General features: G+C 44.2%; 1 protein-coding gene across 3 annotated transcripts in view; it reads right to left on the reverse strand.

Annotated features, from left to right (window-relative positions):
* Positions 1-450: 450 nt before the first annotated feature.
* The window catches only part of LOC124612536 (acidic mammalian chitinase-like), a 67,021-nt gene continuing 41,288 nt past the window's right edge, over positions 451-26,183 (reverse strand). For all 3 annotated transcript variants that reach the window (XM_047140804.1, XM_047140803.1, XM_047140805.1), the window contains exons 5-9: positions 24,272-24,399; positions 24,050-24,176; positions 23,732-23,917; positions 3,131-3,253; positions 451-2,466 (exon numbers count right to left, since the gene is read on the reverse strand). In XM_047140804.1, the coding sequence (XP_046996760.1) occupies positions 2,335-2,466; positions 3,131-3,253; positions 23,732-23,917; positions 24,050-24,176; positions 24,272-24,399 (696 nt within the window). In that variant the 3' untranslated portion in view covers positions 451-2,334. The remainder of the gene's footprint in view (positions 2,467-3,130; positions 3,254-23,731; positions 23,918-24,049; positions 24,177-24,271; positions 24,400-26,183) is intronic.

Here is a 26,183-nt window from a genome sequence, read left to right on the forward strand (position 1 = left end):
TTCGTCCATAATGGACGTCATTATTAGGGCTGCAACTTTTGATCAGTGCAAATAAAACAATTTCTGCGTGACTGACGCAGTAACTGTTTTATTTGTACCGGTAATGTACATTCATGTATGTTTTTGATAAGTTGTACATAATAATGTTTTTGATAATAACGAAGCATGTTGTCCAGTAATCAAGTTAAGAGTCCTTGCCAACTTATCATTGTCTAAAACTTAATTATGAACTAATCAAATTGTACTGAGTAATACATGCACCTCTGTTTGCATAATCATCTGCACTTCATCATGCTATGGGCCTTTTCTTACCTACATGGTAAACGTTTCGGCCCTATAACTTTATTGTTTAAGTCATACAAATTGTTCTATGTAGTTGATGTAAGAATGCTTGGGTCAGACTGCTACAAAAAGAAATAAAATGTCACATCTTTCTATTAATGTGCTTTATTAATTAATTCACAGCCAGAATACAATTGACAAATGAATCCATAAGCTATCCAGGATAGCTTTAGCTACTGGATAATAACATTACTTTTATAAATACATATGTTTGCGTAGTAAAAATATACTAGAACTGTGGTAACGTTATTAGATTCAATTACAGATACAAGGTGCAAGACACCATGATTCAAAGTTCACTAAATGAAAGAGAAGGGAAAATACCTATGTGATTAATATATCACATGTTTATTCATTATTAATTTTAACATCTTTTTCTTTGTTATAACAATATGGTGCTGTCGAAGCACATTTTATTCATCTGTTTTTCTATGGTCAACACGTTTAGTGTTTGGCGTCATTGAAATCGGCGTTTCATCGTTCACATTGTTATGGTTTTTGCTTAACTATAGAATCTTAAGTACAAATATTATAGCAAAAATGCTGTGTGGTGGCGTGTTACAGCAGCACCCTTACTACGCGTAGTGGGAGTAACGAATATAACTACGGTAGCGAAAGCCTGGAAGCGACTTCTTGCAGCAGTCACCAGACAGGGATCTACGTTAAGCGTGATCATCAGATCGGCCGTACGGCTGTGGTACTGAGACCAATTATTTTGTTTTTCTTTTTTTGCAATATCTTCGTAGGCGAGAGTCGTGATCTTGAGCTTTTGGAAATGTTTGTTGTGGGAAGATCATCATTTCGCGGTGCAGTCGGCACTTTATAGCTTAGCGTAGGTAGTTGCTTTGAACTATGAATTATTTTTTGAAACAGCTCACGTGCAACTTGGGCGGAATTTTGTTCTGTGGTGGACTATGAATTGTGTACTGAATTAAGTGATATGCTTCCTTGAATTACGAATTTCGTTATAGTTCGCTCCACCCTCCAATAACAGAGCACAGGTTTGCATTTTGTTAAATAAAACTGTGGCTCTACTGAACTTTAATTGCGGTGAGAATTGGCTACAGTTTTGCTGCAGCGACTGTTGGATTAGTAACAGTGATTCCAGTGATGACACGTTGTAATCGAGAGCTTCACTAATACAAGTGCAGTGATAATACTACCAACAACCATTCAGTCGAAATAGTCTGAGTGACCAAAAAATTTCAGTTTGCTGTAAACGTTATTCAGTAGTCCACGAGAAAATAAATACCAATAAAATACTGCCGTGTATATCCGTAAAGCAGTTTGGCTCTGACTGCTTTATGGCTATGTTATGAGCTCCCCTTGAGATCATCTTTGGCCAGATTGACGATATTAGATAAACTGAGTAATATTTAATCTGATGAAATTAAGTAACTTTTTGTTGTCTTTTAATAAATAGCAACTGATGAGTGTAGTGAGGAAGTCTGTGTCAAGCCTTGCTCTCTGCGTGGGATGTGTTTCAGAGTGTCTTAAGTGCCCACAGTTCGAGTCCCGCGTTGAGGCAGAACGTCAATGGAAGACGGCTTGTCTCAGTACGTCTATGGCAGCGGATATTGATCAAAATGGAGAAAAAATCTTAGGTTTTGTACGACGCATGCCGGCGACAGAAGCACCTTCTATTCTGAAGACGTAGATACTTTTTAAACACAATCCGCTTTCACTGATTTAATGCTCCAATATTTTCGAAATTAAGCAGGAAATGAGGCTGCTGGCCATTGACTATCGATTCAACTCAGGCAGCATGTACTTGGGAGGATACTCAATTATCAACACATCATAAAGTATAAAATGTGTAGCATCAATTAGTAAGCATTAACATATTAGCTGACCAATATTGGTTCAACAGGAACCAGTACATCTGGTAATGCCGTTGTTTGAAAGCGACTTTTACAGTTAATGAAGTGTCGGGCACATACACCTGTCTCAAAAACTAGGTAAGAATCCGGACCATTGTTCTTCTAAATGTATCTAACTCCGAAGGACTTGGTTGATCGTCCTGAGCAGAGGGTAGGTTGTAGAACTATTCAGGCCTTTGAAATCGTCTGTCTCCAGGCTCCAGATCATTCCACCGGCCAGCCCCATGTTGAGAACGTACTGCGACTGGAAACAAATACAAGAAATCATAGTTGTAGCTGATCTATAACTTTTTTATCAAGGTAGTTAACGCTTCGATATTTCTTATAGAATCACAACAAAGAACAATGAAAGATAGTAAGGAAGATTGCCATCAGTAGAAACTCAAACTCTACATGTTCCACACTGTTCATTTATCATGTTAACTATTTTTTGGCTTGCAAGGCTAACTTAAGCGAATAGTTTCACTCCAACATACTTTTTGTAAGCAGTGTTTCCCAGCTTCTAAACAGCTGAAGAAAGTCTTTTGTGACCCCCAAAAAGCTGCTGCATAGAATTATTGAGACTGGTTTGCTTCAAAAGATCATCTGCAGTCGAGAAAATTTGTAAGATTTTCCTGCAAAGAAAACTTTTGACGACTTAAGATGATTTTTTTTATCGAAATTAGCCTCTACAATAAAGAATATATCATTGCAACATCTTTATATGGTGAATGATGACGGTCTTCAAATGTTACTATCTCACTTATGGTCTCTAAGCGGGAAATTGGTCAACGAGGCTCAGATTAGTGTAGAACGTTCGTAGTTTGTGTTTCAAATTTATAAATACCAAACTTTTCTTTCAGGTTGTGAGAAAAGAATTCGACGCCATAAATAAGGAAGAGATGGAGGATTAGACTGTTCACTGTTACCTTCAGCCGGATGGACTCTTCGTTGTCATAACCAACCCACTGGTTTTCGTGAACTGCATACGGTACCTTCTGCTCTTCGTCCCATGTGACTTTCCACCCTCCAGATTTCAGTTTTTCCAGGATCTGAAAACATGAATAAGATTTGAGTATTTCCTGTAGCTGTGCTAAAAAATTGTGTCGTTGTGACCGCCCCTATATTCGTCCTGATGTGAGCTCAAGATTTGGGTTCTTTTAATTAGGAGTACAATGGCAGAATCAACGGAATGAGGAGGAAGAAGCTTCCTCATCGATTGCTTGTAGCAGATTTAGCAAAGAGTAGGGCTTCCAACTACAATATATTGTTCAACAACAAAATCAATTTATTAAGTGTAAATTTTACAGTTGACACTGGAAGCAATACTATTTGTTTCCTTTTTTTCCATTTCTCTAGTTGTTCACTGTTAATTTATTCACCATCTGCCACGACCAGTGAAGAGGTAAAGAGGCATACGAAATGTTTAATGACATATATTTGAAATCTCAACGAATGTTATTCTTAAAAATAAAACGTAGAGGTGTTATGTCCTAGCATATCACTAGATGAATGGATGGGGCACTCGTATGCGCATCACACCTCGCAGGTGGAACCGTCCTAATGGTAAAAGAGGAAAACAGTATCATGTGGAACATCAACCATGATGCAACTGCTTTTTCCTTACATAGACAGGTACCCACATATTCCGTATATCAAAATTGCAATCTCTCATTACGATGTGGAATGTGTCAGTTATTTTACAGCTGATACATCTTTCTCAGTGGAAAACATTGCAGTATGCTGACCATTTACATAATTATTTCTTACATTAATCATAAATTACAGTGCCTTTAAATTTTTTGTTCTGGTTTACATATAACTCCTCTCTCTCTCTCTCTCTCTCTCTCTCTCTCTCACACACACACACACACACACACACACACACACAGTTCAGAAATTATTCTATGGGCTATGGAGTAGAAGTAGTCATGCTGGAATGATTTAAGTTTGTGTTTGAAGTTATATAAGTTTATTTATTTATAAACTGCGACTGACGTATGCTTTCACAACTGGAGAACTTAAACGTGGCGCAAGTGGTGATTTGTTTCATAACGAACTTTAGCGGACAGTGTGGCAGCATCATTGATGAACGTTTACAGTACTGCACTGTCGGGGTCTTGACTTCGGTTTTGCTTAGGAGTTACCTGATTTAACTGGCGAATCTGCCAAATATTATTTGCAATTCACTTTGGTTTTGCTATCGAACTGCCCGATTTAACTGGCGAATCTGACAAATATTATTGCAGTTGACGCAGTGTTAACTGCACTGAGCTCCGATTTTAACTCTTTAACTTAAGGTGGAAACCAAAAGCCATATGCCGCGCAGGGTAGCCGCGCGGTCTCGGGCGTCTTGTCGCGGTTCGCGCTGCTACCCCCGTTGGAGGTTAGAGTCCTCCCTCGGGCATGGGTGCGTGTGTTGCCGTTAGCGTGAGTTAATTTAAGTTAGATTATGTAGTGTGTAAGCTCAGGGGCCGATGACTTCAAGAGTTTGGTCCCATAAGAATTTACCACAAATTTCCAATTTCCAAAATCCATTTAATTATTTTTTGTAGGGCCATCGTCTTTCTTTGTGTTTTTATTGCAAGTACATTACTCAACAGTCACCTTTAACTTATTTTACTGTTATTACTGCAGTGTGCGCTGGGTTTTATATGTTTAATAGGTACTTACCTAGCAAAACTTAGCATAGACAGCTAGGGCCGTTATTAGCGCAGCAACGCAGCGGCGGATGACCCACCCCTGCGACTACAAAACCGCACTTTCTCGCCAGAGTTTTTTACTGGCCCGGACTTCAACAGTCCTAGTACTTATCTGAGAACACGGTCGCGGATTGTCGTAATTATTTTCTCAGCTAGGAGGAGTCGGCTTGTAGGCTAGTGATAGAAACAGACAAGTGCAGGAATCTGCCAGTGGAAGCGGAAAGCTATCATACAAATGATGTAAAACGTTCAGTCCGAATTGCGTTTACTGGGCGCCGCCTTCAGTGTGAACTGCACTGATCTATTAATCATGTTGCCTTCAGCACTTATTATTAGTTGTACACTGAATGACAATACAATACAAAGATCGACCCAACATGCATGAGTTATCAGAACCATGCCAGAGATACTCAGTTAGCCTTATCAGGACTTCACATTTCGAACAATAGCTCATACATTATGGAGAGGGGAGACTCCCGTTCCTAAAGTCATCGGTACACGGGACGAGGCGGCTAACGTGGATGTGGAAGCAGACGGGATATCCCATGTCACGAGACAGAGAGCCATCTGGTTAACGTGAGTTTGCACTCTCAGCACTCTCCAGTTTGTTCACGAAAATGGCCGCGCGTTTATTAAAACTGACAATTTCTTTCTTGACCATATACTAGTCACGTTATCCGTCCGTGTTATATAAATAAAAACTTCAGTATCCGTGAATGTGTGATAATAGAAAAATGAAAGACATATGTCCACTGACGAAGGACATCAGCTTATAAAAGTTCACCAAATTGAACTAACTCATTCCTTATTGAGAGTGAACTTATGTTGGCATAGCAGTAAATATTACAGAAAATATTCCTATTAATTTCACAGAAATTCCCACAACCTTTCAGAAGGCACGAAGGTTGAAAGAAATTGGATACATCGGGACGCGAACCCTCTTCGATACGCCCTCGGTTTCGAATTGCGATGCAACGAAGTACACTATGGTGAAATTCGGCTTCTATAGGCCCCGTATATTAGCTCAACTTCTAAAGGTTTCAATGGCGGAAATGTCATAATTATAACAAATCCTAACAAGGACGAAACGTTATCGTGAATATTCATAGGTAGTTGGATTAACATGGCGTACTCTCAAAGCACGCGAGTTATGAGGCGGAAATAACTAACAAGGGGAGGCCGCCAATTGCGAAATTCAGATTCGATTCATACTGCGCATAATAAAAGCTCATGGCCAGAGGTGTAATGTGGCAAAGCACCAAGATGCACTTCTCAGCCGTTGTCGAGAAAATCGACAGTTAAAAGAAACCGTTGCAGTGAAATACTCTCTACGATTAATAATTGTCTATAGCGTCGTGGCGCAGCGGTAAGCGCTCTGGTTCGTAGTCCGAAGATCGCCGGATCGAATCTCGCGCTATGCAACTTTTTTTTTAGTATTTGTTTTTTACAATATATATATATATATATATATATATATATATATATATATATATATATATAATTCCCGGCGATCAGTTGCAACAATTATGCATATAATAAGTTGTTGAAAGTCGTTTGCCGTGGAAAAACTGGCGACTTCGAACATCATTATGTTTTCCGCAAACAAAGTTGTATTTCACAAATGTTATTAATTGTCTTCATAATGTTAACCACGTATAGTTAACGGAAGACCTAGAAACGAATACGTATAGGGTAAATCAAACGTTCGAATTAGAATAGAGACCCCACGAACACAAATTTGCTGTGGCAGGTATGAAATATAAACTCCGTTACTCGCTCGTTACACTTGAATTTCAAATGTTGAATGGGCCGTAACGAGCCGCCGCATAACAACAGCGTAGTTGCCTGCTAACTTCGAAAGAAGGTGGATGCGGTCCCTAGCGCAACTTATTAACATTGTCGAAAATCAGTGCGGACGGGCGAGCTTTGGTACACCCTGTTAAAAAAACGGAAAAATGGAGGCGGTACAATTGGAGAGCGATCCACCTTCACCAACATGCATAAGCAATTCATTAATAATTTATATATATATACAAAAACTAATAATAAAAAAGATTGCATGGCGCGAGATTCGATCCGACGACCTTCGGATTACGAAGCCGAGCGCTTACCGCTGCGCCACGACGCTGTAGAAAATTACTACTCGTCGAGAGTATTTCACCGCAACGGTTTCTTTTAACTGTCGATTTTCTCGACAACGGCTGAGAAGTGCATCTTGGTACTTTCCCACATTACACTTCTAGCCATGAGCTTTTATTATGCGCAGTATGAATCGAATCTGAATTTCACAATTGGCGGCCTCCCCTTGTAAGTATGAATATTCATTGACCACTGATATGACGTTTCGCGTCATTTTATTACAACAAATCGTACCAATAACGATTCGTTCTTGAGACATTCAGTGTGCTAGTCCTTGGAACTTGCGTGTATTCATAAGGTGTAGATGTAACGTAAAACGCACCGAATATGGACTTGTATTGAACATGACAAATACAGTATGGCGTCTTGCTTTCTCATTGTGACGCAGGGAGCGGCATTGCTTCCTATTGGTTCTACTTTAGATGGCACGTTGCCAGAATATCGGCGAACTTACTGTTACGGCACACAATAGTAAGGAGTAGAAATTAGAAAAAAATGTATTAAAACTCACTCACATTGCCTCAGGGAAATTAAAGTCATGCCAAAGACAGACGCGGAAGCAGGAACCGTTCCATTACCAGGGGATCAGGTCTACGACACTACTTGCTGAGTAAGGAATAAGCATTCAACAGGAAAAAGGATGGAAAACCAAAGGAAGCAGATAAGAATATTTGTTAGCTGGTTAGGAATGTTGCAAGAGCCTGTTCTATTTGATAAGAACTTGCGGCCAGGGACCGACAGAGCAGTTAACAACCTGTTAAGTGAATTCAGCAGATTAAGGAAGAGAATCGGTCATTACGAACCGAGATTTGCGTCATAGCCTCGCGCTAGCTCCCATTAAATACTCCAGCTTTTGTCATGAATTGATCACTGGAATTGAAGACATTCACAGTAATAGCACTCGATTTCATGATTACGATAGTGCAGTGAATCTGCGTCCTAGACGTTCCAGCACAGTCTATGAACTAGCCAAAGATCTACTCATAGTTATGGTCTTCACCAGACGAATCTCATGCAGCTAGCCGCCTGCTATCTACTGATGTAGAAACTGGTAGTCTTCTGAGAACACCACATCGCGGGTGCTGCCAGTACCCAACTTCAACGTGGAGGCCAGCAACACGGCCACATTGGGTCCGTGTTCCTGCTCAACATTGACACGCCTTCGAGAGATGGAACCTACCAGGAGTAGGGAGGAGATCAACCGAGCACACGACATCGCAGGTGGGTCATCAAGGATCATCGTAGAATACGGAATGGGACCGAGCACGTTCCGCAGCCGGCGCGAGGACGACTTCGCGCTGGCCAGCAGCCGCCGCGCCAACAGCGTCGCTGACGACACCTCCTGAGCGTGGAAACGCTGAGCTGACTCGACGGACGTCAGCTAGAATCCAGCACGCAGCTGAATTAGCAACAGCCAAGGACGCTGCAGAAGAACAATGACTTGTAAACACTGTGAATAAATAACTGAACTCTAATAACGTTTTACTTGCGTCATTAGGCTTCAAGGGTTCTCAACAATTGTTCTGTAATACACTACTGGCCATTAAAATTGCTACACCATGAACATGACGTGCTACAAACGCAAAATTTAACCGTCAGGAAGAAGATGCTGTGATATACAAATGATTAGCTTTTCAGAGCATTCACACAAGGTTGAAGCCGGTGGCGACACCTACAACGTGATGACATGAGGAAAGTTTCCAACCGATTTCTCATACACAAACAGCAGTTGACCGGCGTTGCCTGGTGAAACGTTGTTGTGATGCCTCGTGTAAGGAGGAGAAATGCGTACCATCACGTTTCCGACTTTGATAAAGGTCGGATTGTAGCCTATCGTGATTGCGGTTTATCGTATCGTGGCACTGCTGCTCGCGTTGGTCGAGGTCCAATGACTGTTAGCAGTATATGGAATCGGTGGGTTCAGGAGGGTAATACGGAACGCCGTGCTGGGTCCCAACGGCCTCGTATCACTAGCAGTCGAGATGATAGGCATCTTATCCGCATGGCTGTAACGGATCGTGCAGCCACGTCTCGATCCCTGAGCCAACAGATGGGGACGTTTGCAAGACAACAACGATCTGCACGGACAGTTCGACGACGTTTGCAGCAGCATGGACTATCAGCTCGGAGACCATGGGTGCGGTTACCCTTGACGCTGCATCACAGACAGGAGCGCCTGCGATGGTGTACTCAACGACGAACCTGGGTGCACGAAAGGCAAAACGTCATTTTTCCGGATGAATCCAGGTTCTGTTTACAGCATCATGATGGTCGCATCCGTGTTTGGCGACATCGCGGTGAACGTACATTGGAAGCGTGTATTTGTCATCGCCACACTGGCGTATCACACAGCGTGATGGTATGGGGTGCCATTGATTACACGTCTCGGTCACCTCTTATTCCCATTGACCGCACTTTGAACAGTGGGCGTTACATTTCAGATGTGGTACGGCCCGTGGCTCTACCCTTCATTCGATCCCTGCGATACTCTAATTTCAGCTGCCCTGGCCAGCGCATTCTCCACATATCTCACCAATTGAAAACATCTGCTCAATGGTGGCCGAGCAACTGGCTCGTCACAATACGCCAGTCACTACTTCTGATGAACTGTGGTATTATGTTGAAGCTGCATGGGCTGCTGTACCTGTACACGCCATCCAAGCTCTGTTTGACTCAATGCCCAGGCGTATCAAGGCCGTTATTACGGCTAGAGGTGGTTGTTCTGGGTACTGATTTCTCTGTGATCTATGCACCCAAATTGCCTGAAAATGTAATCACATGTCAGTTCTAGTATAATATATTTGTCCAATGAATACCCGTTTATCATCTGCATTTCTTCTTGGTGTAGCAATTTTAATGGCCAGTAGTGTAATAAAAATGTCGAGTGGCGAGGGCCTCCCGTTGGCTAAACCGGCCGCCTGGTGCAAGTCTTTTGAGCTGACTCCACTTCGGTGACTTGTGTGTCGATGAGGATGATATGATGATGAAGACAACTGAAACACTCAGTCACCGTCGGACAAAATCTCCGACCCAGCCGGGAATCGAACCCGGGCCCCTCTCATGGCATTATGCCGTACCTGACCATTCAGCTTTGGAGGTCGACAAACAGGTGTCCTGACTTCACGCAAAGGGGTCTCCGCTCAGCCCTCTGTATTATTTTGTGTTTCCCGTGACGAAATCGCTCCTCAACTAGAAATAGCAGGGAGTGACGTCACAAAACTCGTAGAGTGCCACGTCAAGATTAGATTAGATTAGTACTTGTTCCATAGATCATGAATACGACATTTCGTAATGATGTGGAACGTGTCAGGTTAATAAAAGGTGTCTATACAAGATTACATTACACAAAATATTACATGACACTCGATGTTTTTAATTTTTTTTTCTTGTGGCGATTGGGGAAATTACCCATTTTCTATATGCAAAAATTCATCTAATGGGTAGAAGAAATTGCCATTAAGAAATTCTTTTCATTTCCTTTTAAATGCTATATGGCTATCTGTCAGACTTTTGATGCTGTCAGGTAAGTGACCAAAGACTTTTGTGGCCGCATAATTTACCCCATTCTGAGCCAAAGTTAGATTTAACCTTGAGTAGTGAAAATCATCCTTTCTCCTAGTGTTGTAGCCATGTACACTGCTATTACTTTTGAATTCATTCGGATTGTTAATAATAAATTTCATAAGTGAATATATTGTGCGGCTACAGTGAAGATTCCTAGCTCCTTAAATAAGTGTCTGCAGGATGATCTTGGATGAGCTCCAGCAATTGTTCTGATTACACGCTTTTGTGCAATGAACACTCTTTTACTCAATGATGAGTTACCCCAGAATATGATGCCATACGAGACCAGAGAATGAAAACAGGCGTGGTAAGCTAATTTACTCAGATGTATGTCGCCAAAATTTGCAATGACCCTAATAGCATAAGTAGCTGAACTCTAACGTTTTAGCAGATCTTCACTGTGTTTTTTCCAGTTCAACCCCTCATCAATGCATACACCTAGAAATTTTGAATATTCTACCTTAGCTACCGATTTCTGATGGAAGTCTATATTTATTAATGGTGTCATTCGATTTACTGTGTAGAACTAATGTACTGTGTTTTGTCAAAGTTTAATGAGAGCCCATTTGCAGAGAACCACTTAATGATTTTCTGAAAAACATCATTTACAATTTCACTAGTTAATTCTTGTCTGTTGGGTGTGATAGCTATACTTGTATCATCGGCAAAAAGTACCAGCTTTACATCTTCGTGAATGTAGAATGGCAAGTCATTAATATATACACTCCTGGAAATTGAAATAAGAACACCGTGAATTCATTGTCCCAGGAACGGGAAACTTTATTGACACATTCCTGGGGTCAGATACATCACATGATCACACTGACAGAACCACAGGCACATAGACACAGGCAACAGAGCATGCACAATGTCGGCACTAGTACAGTGTATATCCACCTTTCGCAGCAATGCAGGCTGCTATTCTCCCATGGAGACGATCGTAGAGATGCTGGATGTAGTCCTGTGGAACGGCTTGCCATGCCATTTCCACCTGGCGCCTCAGTTGGACCAGCGTTCGTGCTGGACGTGCAGACCGCGTGAGACGACGCTTCATCCAGCCCCAAACATGCTCAATGGGGGTCAGATCCGGAGATCTTGCTGGCCAGGGTAGTTGACTTACACCTTCTAGAGCACGTTGGGTGGCACGGGATACATGCGGACGTTCATTGTCCTGTTGGAACAGCAAGTTCCCTTGCCGGTCTAGGAATGATAGAACGATGGGTTCGATGACGGTTTGGATGTACCGTGCACTATTCAGTGTCCCCTCGACGATCACCAGTGGTGTACGGCCAGTGTAGGAGATCGCTCCCCACACCATGATGCCGGGTGTTGGCCCTGTGTGCCTCGGTCGTATGCAGTCCTGATTGTGGCGCTCACCTGCACGGCGCCAAACACGCATACGACCATCATTGGCACCAAGGCAGAAGCGACTCTCATCGCTGAAGACGACACGTCTCCATTCGTCCCTCCATTCACGCCTGTCGCGACACCACTGGAGGCGGGCTGCACGATGTTGGGTCGTGAGCGGAAGACGGCCTAACGGTGTGCGGGACCGTAGCCCAGCTTCATGGAGGCGGTTGCGAATGGTCCTCGCCGATACCCCAGGAGCAACAGTGTCCCTAATTTGCTGGGAAGTGGCGGCGCGGTCCCCTACGGCACTGCGTAGGATCCTACGGTCTTGGCGTGCATCCGTGCGTCGCTGCGGTCCGGTCCCAGGTCGACGGGCACGTGCACCTTCCGCCGACCACTGGCGACAACATCGATGTACTGTGGAGACCTCACGCCCCACGTGTTGAGCAATTCGGCGGTACGTCCACCCGGCCTCCCACATGCCCACTATACGCCCTCGCTCAAAGTCCGTCAACTGCACATACGGTTCACGTCCACGCTGTCGCGGCATGCTACCAGTGTTAAAGACTGCGATGGAGCTCCGTATGCCACGGCAAACTGGCTGACACTGACGGCGGCGGTGCACAAATGCTGCGCAGCTAGCGCCATTCGACGGCCAACACCGCGGTTCCTGGTGTGTCCGCTGTGCCGTGCGTGTGATCATTGCTTGTACAGCCCTCTCGCAGTGTCCGGAGCAAGTATGGTGGGTCTGACACACCGGCGTCAATGTGTTCTTTTTTCCATTTCCAGGAGTGTAGTAAGAACAGCAGAGGACCCAAGACCGAACCTTGCGGCACCCCATTCTTGATTGTTCCCTAGTTTGACAAATCGCCAGTTTTTTGCATATTATGTGAACTGCTTATTTCAACTTTCTGCACTCTTCCAGTTAGGAATGATTTAAACCATTTGAGTGCTGTCCGATTCATACCACAGTACTTGAGCTTATCTAGAAGTATTCCATGATTTACACAATCAAAAGCCTTTGAGAGATCACAAAAAATCCCAACGGGTGACTTCCGGTTACTCAGAGCATTTAATATGTCATTAGCGAAAGTATATATAGCATTTTCCGTTGAAAAACCTTTCTGGAAACCAAACTGACATTTTGTTAAAACTTTATTTTTACAAAGGTGTGAAGCTACGCTACAATACATTACTTTTTTAAGAATTTTGGATAAGGCAGTCAGAAGAGAGATTGGGCGGTAGTTTTTGACATCAGACGTATCCCCTTTTTTATGCAGTGGTTCAACAATGGCATACTTCAGTCTATCTGGGAAAATACCCTGCTTCAGACAGCTATTACATATGTGGCTAAGAATCCCACTTATCTCTTGGGAAAAAGCTTTTATTATCCTACTGGAAATGCCATCAATTCCATGTGAGCTTTTATACTAACTCGTCCTGTGTACCGACGGCTGAAGATTAATTGTTTCGTTATGAGTGATGTATTACTGCCGACATAATCTCTCCAGACAAAATATTGATCAGACCATTAAACGAATTCACTGGTCAATTTCGAGCGCTGTACACGGTGCAGAACTGGTACCAGGCGGTCACGTGACTCTCCCACTACTGACATACGTCATGACAGTGAACTGGTGTCTGCGTGCCAGTCGCAGCAAATAGGGTTGACAAGGAGACATGGTGGGATGGCAGAAAGCAGCTATCGCGTTTAGACATATCCATGACCACACTGGAACGCAGTTGTCTCGTTTGTTGGTGTATGAACGTGGACTGGTCAACAAGTCTACGAGGAATGCTGTAGCACTCAGTGTAAGAACAACGGTCGTAGAAATATTCTAACCACCAGCTAGCCAGGGCAAGTGTGAAGCCTTCTAAATGACGATCGGTTTCAAATCCGACAGGAATCGCTGTCGTCGATGAATGCAGGTCCACCTCAACCACCGCGCGACTGCTACAGTCGCAGGTTCGAATCCTGCCTCGGGCATGGATGTGTGTGATGTCCTTAGGTTAGTTAGGTTTAAGTAGTTCTAAGTTCTAGGGGACTGATGAGCACAGATGTTAAGTCCCATAGTGCTCAGAGTCATTTGAACCATTTTGAACCATCCACCTCAACCAGTTTCCGAGCGATAAAACTGCGAATGGAATTGCAGCACGCAATGGACAATTGAAGTCTGGTAACATGCAAGAGACCACTGCTTACAGTGATACATAAAGCTGCACGTCTTCAAATTACCAAAAGACGCAGAAATCGGACAATAGCCGACTGGAACTGTGTAGTGTGGTCCAGGGGAGTTATCAAGGCTGGAGATGTTGTTACACGGTATTAACGTCACTTATCCTCGTGCGGCAATTTTTTTTATGCGGTGTGCTTAATGTTTATGTGAGGGCAAATAGCCGCCCCGGATTAGCCGAGTGGTCTAGAGCGCTGCAGTCATGGACTGTGCGGCTGATCCCGGCGGAGGTTCGAGTCCTCCCTCGGGCATGGTTGTGTGTGTTCGCCCTTAGGATAATTTAAGTAGTGCGTAAGCTTAGGGACTGATAACCTTAGAAGTTAAGTCCCATAAGATTTCACACACATTTGAACATTTTTGAGGGCAAATATACACGGTGATACGAGGCGTGTTTTTTAAGTGAGTACCGTTTTGAAATTAAAAAAAAGACGTGCTAAGATATCTCAATAATTTTATTTTTACATGAAAGCCTGTACCTTAATCTACTTTTCTACATAATTTCCGTCAATATTGAGGCACTTGTCATAATGTTGTACCAGTTTTTGAATACCCTCCTCATAGAAGTCTGCCGCCTGACTTGTTAACCACTGCATCACCACTGTTTTGACTTCGCCATCGTCTTGAAGATGCTGACTGCCCAGTTGTTTCTTCAAGTGCAGGAACAAATGGTAGTCACTGGGCGCAAGATCGGGGCTGTACAGAGGATGATCTAGAGTTTCCCATCGAAAAGATGTGATGAGATCTTTGGTCTGATTCACCACATGCGAACGGGCATTGTCTTGCAGCAAAACGATGCCCCTGCTCAACTTGCCACGTCTTTTGTTCTGAATTGAACGGCGCAGATTGTGCAATATCTTACAGTAAGCTGCTGCATTGATTGTCTCATTATGAGGCAGAAATTCCACAAGCAATACTCCTTTTCTGTCCCAAAAAACTGTGTACATGATTTTCCGGGCAGAAATTATCTGCTTAAACTTCACTTTTCTGGGTGAATCTGAATGCTGCCATTCCATGGACTGTTGCTTTGATTCTGGTGTGACGTAGGCCACCCATGTTTCATCGCCTGTAACAATTTGGCTTAAGAAATCATCACCGTTGTTGTGGTACCGCTCAAGGAAAGTCAATGCACTGTTTAAACGATTAGTTTTGTGCACATCCGTCAACATTTTCGGTACCCAACGTGCACACAATTTTCGGTAATTCAAGTGCTCGGTCTCAATGCCATACAAAAACTACGAGAAACATTAGGAAAGTCATCCCGCAAGGAGGAAATCGTAAAGCATATGTTTTCTCTCACCTTATTGTTCACCTCGTGCAGCAAAATTCCATTAGCGACCCAAGGATGCCCACTCCGTTGTTCATCATGCACATTTGTGCGGCCGTCTTTAAATGCTCTCTCCTACTTTCTTACCATTCCATCACTCAAAACGTTTGCTCCATAAACTGCACAGATCTCACGATTAACATCGATCGCTTTTAGGCCTTTAGCACTAAGAAATCTTATAACAGCCCGTACTTAACAGTCGGCAGGACTCACGATTATCGGAGGTATCTTAAACACTCAGTACACAACGTAAACAAGGAAGACTCAGACTGTAATGGCGTCAGTGCGTAGACAACAGATGTAGGCACCCAGTGCGCATGCGCAGAACGCCGACCGCAGCGCTGCGGCCACGGTGTAGCAAAACGGTATGTGTCCCGTGGGACACATAGGGTGAACCAGAACTCCAACGAGAGATTTTCTCGGGTGTTAATGTGGACCAAAAGAAGAATAATATTTCTGGTAAACATGGGCTCTAAAATGCATACCTTAAGATCTATGAGTACTTCTTCGTCTTCGATATCTTGAAACAAATCTCTTATACTACAAGCTCTGGTGTTCCATATTTTGAGAAAGGCAGTAGGGAGCAAAACAAGAAAAAATGTCCGGTAAACTTAGGCCTTGTTCATATTCGCTACTGTGAAACATATCTTTTCTACTGAACAACTGCCCAAAAGTTCTTAAGGTACGTACTTCAGCGCCCTACTTTACCGGACGTTTTTACTAGTTTTGCTTCATGCCACCACCGCTCAAAATATGGAAAGCAAAGAGCTTACAGTAGAAGAGATTTGTTTCACAGTATCGAAGATTAACTTCTCATAGCTCTCAAGGTAAACATTTAAGAGACCATGTTTGCTAGACATTTCTTCCTCGTTTTGGTTCATACTAGCACCTTTGAAAGTTTGTTGACGCGTTCTGATTCACCTCATTTGTCCTGTGGGACCCTGTATAAATAAGTTAATAGATTTCTGTTGGAGTAACAGCTATATCTGTTGGAGTAACTGCTTTTGTTGATAATCAATAATCACTCTTGGCCTTTTGGCGTCTGCTCTCGTACCCTTACGTATATCACCCTCTCCCCCCCCACCATCACCACCGCCACCCCGAGTCAACTCAAAAGCGGCTGCTGTTACCACCTGGTGTCCTCCTCCAGCGAGTGAACGACAAACGGAGCTGTGCTCCTGACTGAGGCGAGACGTCCTCCTCGCTTGCTTTAATAACGCTGTATTCATTGCAGTTAATTCACCTCCGTGGTCTAAGGCGCTGCAGTCATGGACTATGCGGCTGGTCCCGGCGGAGGTTCGAGTCCTCCCTCGGGCATGGTGCGTGTGTTTGTCCGTAGGATAATTTAGGTTAAGCAGTGTGTAAGCTTAGGGACTGATGACCTTAACAGTTAAGTCCCACAAGATTTCACACACATTTGAACATTTTTGACCAATTCACTTCCGTCTGATGGATAACAGTGTATTACGACAGCAATAAAACCAACTACATACGCTATTTTTATAAAGTACGAGGGTGAGTCAAATGAAAACCTTAAATACTTTTTTTAAATATTATTTATTGCGCAGAAGTGGTACAAAGCTGTATCACTTTTCAACACAATCCCCCCCACGCTCAATGCAAGTCTTCCAGCGCTTACAAAGTGCATAAATTCCTTTAGAAAAAAATTCTTTTGGTAGTCCGCGCAACCACTCATGCACCGCGTGGCGTACCTCTTCATCAGAACGGAACTTCTTTCCTCCCATTGCGTCTTTGAGTGGTCCAAACATATAGAAATCACTTGGGCCAAGGTCTGGTGAGTATGGTGGATGAGGAAGACACTCAAAATGCAGGTCTGTGGTTGTTGCAACTGTTCTACAGGCAGTGTGGGGCCTTGCATTGTCATGTTGCAAAAGGACACCTGCTGACAGCAGTTCATGTCCCTTTGATTTGATTGCAGGCCGCAGTTGATTTTTTAGGAGATCTGTGTATGATGCACTGGTGACAGTGGTGACTATAGGCATGGAATGCTCCAAAATGACACCTTTTTCGTCCCAAAAGAGAGTCAGCATAACTTTCCATGCTGATGGTTCTGTCCGAAACTTCTTTGGTATTGGTGATGAGGAATGCCGCCATTCCTTGCTCGCTCTCTTCGTTTTCGGTTGGTGGAAGTCAACCCATGTTTCTTCCCCAGTAACGATTCTCGCAAGGAAGCCATCACCTCCTCGTTCAAAGTGCCGAAGAAGTTCTTCACAAACATCAACACGTCGTTCTCTCATTTCAGGAGTCAGCTGCCGTGCCACCCATCTTGCAGACACTTTGTGAAACTGGAGCACATTATGCACAATGTGGTGTGCTGACCCATGACTAATCTGTAAACATGCTGTAATATCATTCAGTGGCACTCGGCGGTTTTCCTTCAATCTAGCTTCAACTGCTGCAATGTTCTGTGGAGTCACAACTCGTTCTGCCTGACCTGGACGAGGAGCATCGTCCACTGAAGTCACATCATTTTCGAACTTCCTACTCCATTCGTAGACTTGCTGCTGTGACAAACATGCATCACCGTACTGAACCTTCATTCGTCGATGAATTTCGATAGGTTTCACACTTTCAATACGCAAAAACCGAATAACAGAACGCTGTTCTTCCCTGGTGCAAGTCGCAAGAGGGGCGGCCATCTTTATACTTATACTGCGACGGTATGTGTGCATCTGCACTATGCTGCCACATGCAGGCCTTTCTGCACGCTGTTTGTAGCACGCTTACCAACTTACAGGATAACGACACGAAATTTCGATTTGTTATTACAAATTTAAGGTTTTCATTCGACTCAACCTCGTAGATGTCACATCTGCCCTCTAGGAAAGTTGATTCATACATAAAAAGAGGGACAAAGAAAGTAGGAAGAGAGAGGACTTTAGTTAACCAGATTCGCAATCGTGATACGAAAGCACGACTGACATCTAATTTGTACAATGAAAGTGAGAAGTGAGGTGGTAGAGTGATAAAACAAAGCTATCGTATTCATGACGATAGCAGTTCTAATCCCTACCCTGCCATTCGCGTTTACATTTTCTCTAAATCATTTAGGATGGCTGCTGAAATGGTTCCCATACCTCGCCAATCCTTCCCTAATAGCCTTCGATGGAAGAGTCAATAATGCAAATAAAAGACTGTCTTGACGTGATGGGAGCTGTTTGTCGCGGGCAGAATATCAGAGTGATATGTTTCGCCGGTACCGAAGTAGTCACTGAAAGCATGTAGTAATTCAGGGGGGTGCTTAATGAAAGAGTGGGTCCTAGAAGATGGCTACAATACGCATTAAAAAAAACTGAGTCAATGGAGTGCACAGCGGTTTGGCATATAGCTACACAGTGTGGTCTGAAACAGCCTGAAAAGCTTGTAAGGGTGTTGCAGAGTAGGTTGTGCTGAGAAATAACTGTTAAGGAAAAAAATTCGATACGCTACGCTGTTTCCGAGTTAATTAATGTTTACGTTAGCCAACCAGGCTGTGGTGCACGCAAATTCAAGCGAACCCCCCCCCCCCCCTACCCCCAAAGATTGTGTTGCCAAATGCGTTCTTCGTTTGGTTTCTTAAAATCGAACAAGAGTGCGATACCAAAATGTGAGACCGAGCGAGGTGGCGCAGTGGTTAGACACTGGACTCGCATTCGGGAGGACGACGGTTCAATACCGCGTCCGCCCGTCCTGATTTAGGTTTTCCGTGATTACCCTAAATCGCTCCAGGCAAATGCCGGGATGGTTCCTTTTGTGGCGGTGTTCGTAGCGACAAGCAATTCGCTGTAGAAACGGCTTACGAAGTCACCGCCACACTTTTAATAGCGGGCCGACCGGTCCGCTGGAACAGTGAACAGAAAGATGAAAACCCAAACACTCTGATTAAATAAAAGTCGGTACTTATCTTTATTAACGAAGATACAGAACACAGTAGTGAACGCCAGGTCTACAGAGATCTGTCTAGTTCGAGTCGGAGCGGCTAGGTCAGCGTCGGCTGACGACAAACAACAACTCTGCTGCGATGAACACACAACTGACTAGCAAGTACACAATTCGGTGGCGAGTATACAACTGAGCGGCGAATCCAGAACTGTCCTAGCGCTCGCGACTCCAGCGCTTAAGAAGCCAGAAGCCAGCGGTGGCGCGCGCAGACTTGCGGCGATTTCCTGTATCGCTGGCGCTGCTTATGCGGACGGCGTCCGGACTTTGATGCTGCCAACCTTTTGGCAGCGGGCTCGGTTGGCATTACTGGCTAGGATATAACAGTTCCTTTCAAAGGGCACGGCCGACTTCCTTCCCCGTCCTTCCCTAATCCGATGAGACCGATGACCTCGCTGTCTGGTCTCCTTCCCCGAAACAACCAACCAACCAAAATGTGACATGGGATGGTAGTAACGATCGAACCCGAGCCAGAGGCTGCATAGTCTCGTGCCCTATCATCTACGCTGTGAGAACAACTGACACTAATTGTTTCTCGCAGGCCGCTTGAATTTGCACTCATAACGACCTGATTGTCTAATTTCAATGTTAATTAGCTCGAAAACGGTGCATGTATTCCATTTTTTCTTAACAATTATTGTCGGTACATCCTACCTCACAACTCCCTTACATCTACATCTACATCGACAAGGATACTCTGCAAATCAGTGCCTGGCCGAGGGGTCGTGAACCACCTTCACAATAATGCCCCATTATTGCACTCTCGAACGGCGCGCGGAAAAAACCGAACTCCTGTATCTTTCAGTGCGAACTCTGATTTCCCTTATTTTATTATGATGGTCGTTTCTTCCTATGTAGGCTTGCGTCAACAAAAATTTTCGCATTCGATGGAGAGAGTTGGTGATTGAAGTTTCTTGAGAAGATTCCGCCGCAACGAAAAACGCCTTCGTTTTAATGATGTCCATCCCAAATCCTGTATCATGTCTGTGACACTTCCTTCCTACTTCGCGATAATGCAAAACATGCTGCTCTTCTTTGAACTTTCTCAATGTATACGGTTAATTCTATCTAGTAAGGATCCCTTACCGCGGAGCACTATTCCAAAACAGGACGTACAAGCGTAGTGTAGGCAGTCTTTTTAGATCTGTTACATTTTCTAAGTGTTCTGCCAATAAATCGCAGTCTTTGGTTTGCCTTCTCCTAAAATTTTCTTTGTGTTCTTTCCAATTTAAATTTTTCATAATTATAATTCCTAGGTATTTAGTTGAACTCACGGCCTTTAGATTTGACTCATTTATCGTGTAACCGAAGTTTAACGGATTCCTTTTACCACTCATGTGGATGATCATACACTTTTTGTTATGTAGGGTCAATTGCCAATTTTCGCACCATACAGGCATCTTTTCTAACTCGTTTTGCAACTTGTTTTAATCTCCTGATGACTTTACTAGACGATAAACGACAGCATCATCTGCGAACAATCTGGGAGTGCTGCTCAGATTGTCTCCCAAATCATTTATAGAGATAAGGAACTGCAGAGAGCCTATAATACTCCCTTGGGAAACGCCAGAAATCACTTCTGTTTTATGCGATGATTTTCCGTCAGTTGCTTCATACTGGGACCTCTCTGACAGGAAATCATGAATCCAGTCACATAACCGAGACGATATTCCATAAGCACGCGATTTCACTACAAGCCGCTTGTGTGGTGCAGTGTCAAAAGCCTTCTGGAAAAAAATTGGAAATTTGTGGTAGGGTCTTATGGGAACAAACTGCTGAGGTCTTCGGTCCCTAGGCTTACACACTACTTAATCTAACTTAAACTAACTTACGCTAAGGACAACACACACACATGCCCGAGGGAGGACTCGAACCTCAGACGGGGGCAGCCGCGCAGACCGTGACAAGGTGCCACTGACCGCTCGGCTACGCGGCGTGGCTAAGCCTTTTGCGAATCTAGAAATACGGAATCAATTTGAAATCCCTTGCAAACAGCACTCAACACTTCACGTGAGTAAAGACCTAGTTGTGTTTCACAAGAACGATGTTTTCTAAATTCGTGTTGACTGTGTGTCAACAGACCGCTGGCTTCGACATAATTCATTATGTTCGAATATAATATATGCTCAAAAATCCTGCTGATTATCTAAATTAATGATACGGGTTTGTAATTTTGTGGATTACGACTACTACCTTTCTTGAATATCGGTGTGACTTCTGCAACCTTCCAGTCTTTGGGCACGGACCTTTCGTCGAACTAGCGGTTGTATATGATTATTAAGTATGGAGATATTGCATCAGCGTAGTCTGAAAGGAACCTAATTGGTATAGAGTCTGGACCGGAAGACTTGCTGTTATTGATTCAAGATGCCTCACTACTCCAAGGATACCTACTTATAAGTTACTCATTTAGGCAGCTGACCTTGATACGAATTCTGGAAAATTTACTTCGTCTTTTTGGTGAAGGAATTTCGGAAGCCTGCGTGTAATAACTCTTCTTTGCCAGCACTGTCGTGGATTGTATTTCCATTGCAATCGCGCACAAATGACGTTGGTTGCGTCTTGCCGCTAGCATACTTTACATACGACCAGAATCTGTTTGGATCTTCTGCCAGGTTTTGAGACAATGTTTCGTTGTGGAAACTATTATAAGCATCTCGCATTTAAATCCGCGCTAAATTTCGAGCTTCTGTAAAAGACCGCCGCTCTTGGAGATTTTGCGTTCGTTCAAATTTGGCATGCATTTTTCTTTGTTTCTGCATCAGTATTCTGACCCGTTTTGTGTACCATGGTGGATAAGCTCCGTCGTTTGTTAATTTATTTGCTACAAATCTCTCAATTACTGTCGATACTATTACTTTGAATTCGAGCCTTACAAGCTTTTCAGACTTATTCTGACAACCCTGTACAGTACCGCTGTTGCAACCTCAGAGGGGGGTCAATTTGGACCGACCGACCAAAGTGTAGTCCTCGGCCAGTGGCGTCATATATGTGTATGTACGCGCGCGGGGAAAGGGGTGCGGAGGAGGGGATGCGGGATGGGGGGGGGGGTTAAGAGGGGGCGTGTGGTTAGTATACCGGTCTTCCGGCCGTAGTCGGCTTTGCAGACCTTAGATCCGCCACGTCTCATTCAAGCAGGCCCTCAGTTGGCATCACGAGGTTGTATGGACCCTGTTCCTGTCTTCCTACTGGGGAGAAATCCTTCACATTTCCGGGAATCCAACCCGTGTTCTCTGCACAGCACTCAGCTACTACGGAGGCAGACAAATGGCGGACGTGCTCGATCGATAAGCGTTAAACTTGGACGAGAGACTCTTGAAGGAACGAAAGAATTTTGCTTTCTCGAAAGCTGATTAGATAAAGGAAGATGCGATAAAGACATACCAGCAAGGATTACACAAGGGAAAAGGGCTTCCTGTGAAAAGAAACAGCTGATGAGCTCAGAAAAGGATTACTGAAAAGCTATGTTTTGCGGAAATTTCTGTGTGCGAAACGAGGACAGCGAGGAAGACAGGAATGAAGCGATTGGAAGCCTTTGAAATGGGGTATTACAGGAGACAGATTGAAGGTCAGAACATCTACATCTACATCTACATCTATACTCCGCGAGCCACCTTACGGTGTGTGGCGGAGGGTACTTATTGTACCACTATCTGATCCCCCCTTCCCTGTTCCATTCACGAATTGTGCGTGGGAAGAACGACTGCTTGTAAGTCTCCGTATTTGCTCTAATTTCTCGGATCTTTTCGTTGTGATCATTACGCGAGATATATGTGGGCGGTAGTAATATGTTGCCCATCTCTTCCCGGAATGTGCTCTCTCGTAATTTCGATAATAAACCTCTCCGTATTGCGTAACGCCTTTCTTGAAGTGTCCGCCACTGGAGCTTGTTCAGCATCTCCGTAACGCTCTCGCGCTGACTAAATGTCCCCATGACGAATCGCGCTGCTTTTCGCTGGATCATGTCTATCTCTTCTGATTGATCGAGTGTGGAAAGAAGAAATGCTGCAACGAGTCATTGAGATGAAATATCTAGCAGGAAAATGAACAGGTAGAATGACTGGACAGATATCATGACGTGCGCCACTGCTGAAAATTGTAGTTCAGGAGTGGTGGAGCGACTGTTGACAATACAGGATGCAACTGTTTTGTAGAAACGCCAGTGACAGCTGGAATGGATAACTGCATTAAACATTTAAGGTGATGGATGAATAAAACAATATCATTGGAAAAGCGACCAGAGGACAGCAAGCCAGTATTACGTGAGCGTTGCAGTACCTCGTTGTAGCCCATCATGCCAGCCTCGTTGGTGTACGGTCCAGCGGTCCCGGGTCCAGTCGTCGGAGCTCCGACGCCGGTGTGGGCGGTGCTGGCCAGAGTGAACGTCCTCCCGTAGGTGCCCATGCCCAGGACAAGTTTTGAGGGGTCTGCGCCATTCTGGATCCAGTAGCGCACGCTGGAGTCCTGGGGGCCACACAGAAGTAAGAAGTGAGCGGCCATTGTCCTCCCTGCTTCGCTTTGGGAGTCTCCAGTTACGGATTGGAGTAGGAGGGCAGGGCGTTGAGGGCGGCGGGGGAAGGGGCAGCAGCCACTCACCACGTTCAGCTGCCTCTCAGCCTCCGTCTTGTCAGCAGAGCTGGCGTACAGCGGGGAGTTTTGACCGGTCTTGTTGTCCCACGATCCGTGAAGGTCGTACGTCATCAGGTTGATGAAGTCCAGGTATCTGTCGAAAGTTAAGTGATGAACATGTTTCGCTACTGTCTCCACGCTGATAATGGAAAGATGGGTACACTTATGTGACTCGTCGTTTCAACTTACCTACATAATTGGGGTACATCGTAAGCAGTCCCAACTAGGTAACGACCAACACCCACTGCAGCCGTCAGCAGGTAACCGTGTTTATCAAATTCTCTTCTCAGCTCCTTGAGCAGTTCAACAAACGCCACCTGAAACAGAATTTTCCAATGCGTCATTTCTCCTGTATCCGTAAGCTCGCGGTGTGGATTATCCGACCTGTGGATAATATGTGCATACTTCAAAGATTTTTGAAAAAATAAAAAAGTAAGTCTGAAGCATTCTGTTCTAATCAGAACGAATATTTTCTTCAAAACATTTAGTATCACGAAGAGGTAGATGACGAAAATATTCGCGAGTGGGTACATAGCGATGCCTATGAGCCGGGATATGAGCAGGTGCAGTGAACGTGGTGTGGACGGCAGGGAAGAGAGCGAAGCCCAGGTGATCGAGATCCTATTATCACGCACACTGAACTGCATTGCCCTGTTGTTAGAGTATTCAGATGAGATTCTTTTGACGATAGCAATGGTTTGACTCTCCAAAAAATGAGAACCATCGTCGTGAAAAAACTGAATGGAAAAAAGAAAAAAATGGACGATCCTTTTTCTCAAAAGTAAACTGAAATCGGTGTGTGAACTGAAATGCAGTGTCATTTTGCAAATAAATTTTCAATTTCTAGCGAGCAACGCGTAAGTAATGCAATGCGCTTCCAAATGTGACATGCAGCACGCTTTGTGAATCCAGTAAACAAGAGCAGCGGTTTCCAGTGACAGGCTGATTCAGTATGTGACATCTAGCATGTTTTGTGAATACAGTAAGTACTGTTTCCAGTGACAGGCTGATTCAAAGGATTGCGCACACACTGAAGGAGCTGATAGAGTACTCGAAATACAACAACTCTGGAACAGGACCTTGTGGTCTTGGAAGTAGTCCTCAGGCAGTGAAAGTTTTGGAATGTCAAGAAGAACAAGGACAGTCAATGCACACTTGCCGAAGTCGAGCAACTGTTAGAGGGTATCTGACGTAACATGCGTCATCATATGTGGATACAACTAGACGGAGCTCGGGCATCCTGCTTTTCTGTGCAAGTAGGTGATGTTCTCAGTACCACATATTCCAGGCGTTGGCTCTGAGCACTATGGGACTTAACATCTGAGGTCATCAGTCCCCTAGAACTTAGAACTACTTAAACCTAACTAACCTAAGGACATCACACACATCCATGCCCGAAGCAGGATTCGAACCTGCGGCCGTAGAGGTCGCGCGGTTCCAGACTGGCTAGAACCGCTCGGCCACAGCGGCCGGCCCAGGCGTTGAACCAGAAGGGGAAGACCACATGCATATGGCCACCGAGCTCTCCTTATGTAACGAGGGTTTTCTTTTTTTTTCCTGTATCAGAACCCTCGTGTACGTGACACCAGTTCCCAACGAAGGAACAATTCTTTCCAGAATACTTGCAGCGTCTGAAGAGGTTGGTGCGACTCCTAGTGGACTTGGAAGACTTGGAAATTTGCCCTAGAGGTTTCTAATAGGATATTATGCCTGTACTGAATGCGATGATCGTCATTTTGAACACCTTCTGTAATGTACAACATTAATGAGTAAACATTGAACATCTTTGTCGTACTTAAGTAGCGCGTGCATCGACTGTCGTTGTTGTTCTTCACATTCCAAAGCTTTCACAGCTTCAGGATTACTTCCAAGACCACAAGTTCCCATTCCAAAGTGGTTGTATTTCGATTCCGCCATCAGCTACTTGTGTTTGTGCGCCACCTTTTGAATCATCTATATACGGGGTGATTCCGTCATGATGTTACAAACTCTCAAGGGTGATGGAGAAGGGTAAGCGAAAATCGTTTTAATATCTCTGACAGTGGAATCATGTACCTGTACTATTGTCGCTGCGACTTCACGAGAGGCAGCTTTCAGGGGC

The sequence above is a fragment of the Schistocerca americana genome, chromosome 4 (assembly GCF_021461395.2).
Source record: "Schistocerca americana isolate TAMUIC-IGC-003095 chromosome 4, iqSchAmer2.1, whole genome shotgun sequence".
Lineage (NCBI taxonomy): Eukaryota > Metazoa > Arthropoda > Insecta > Orthoptera > Acrididae > Schistocerca > Schistocerca americana.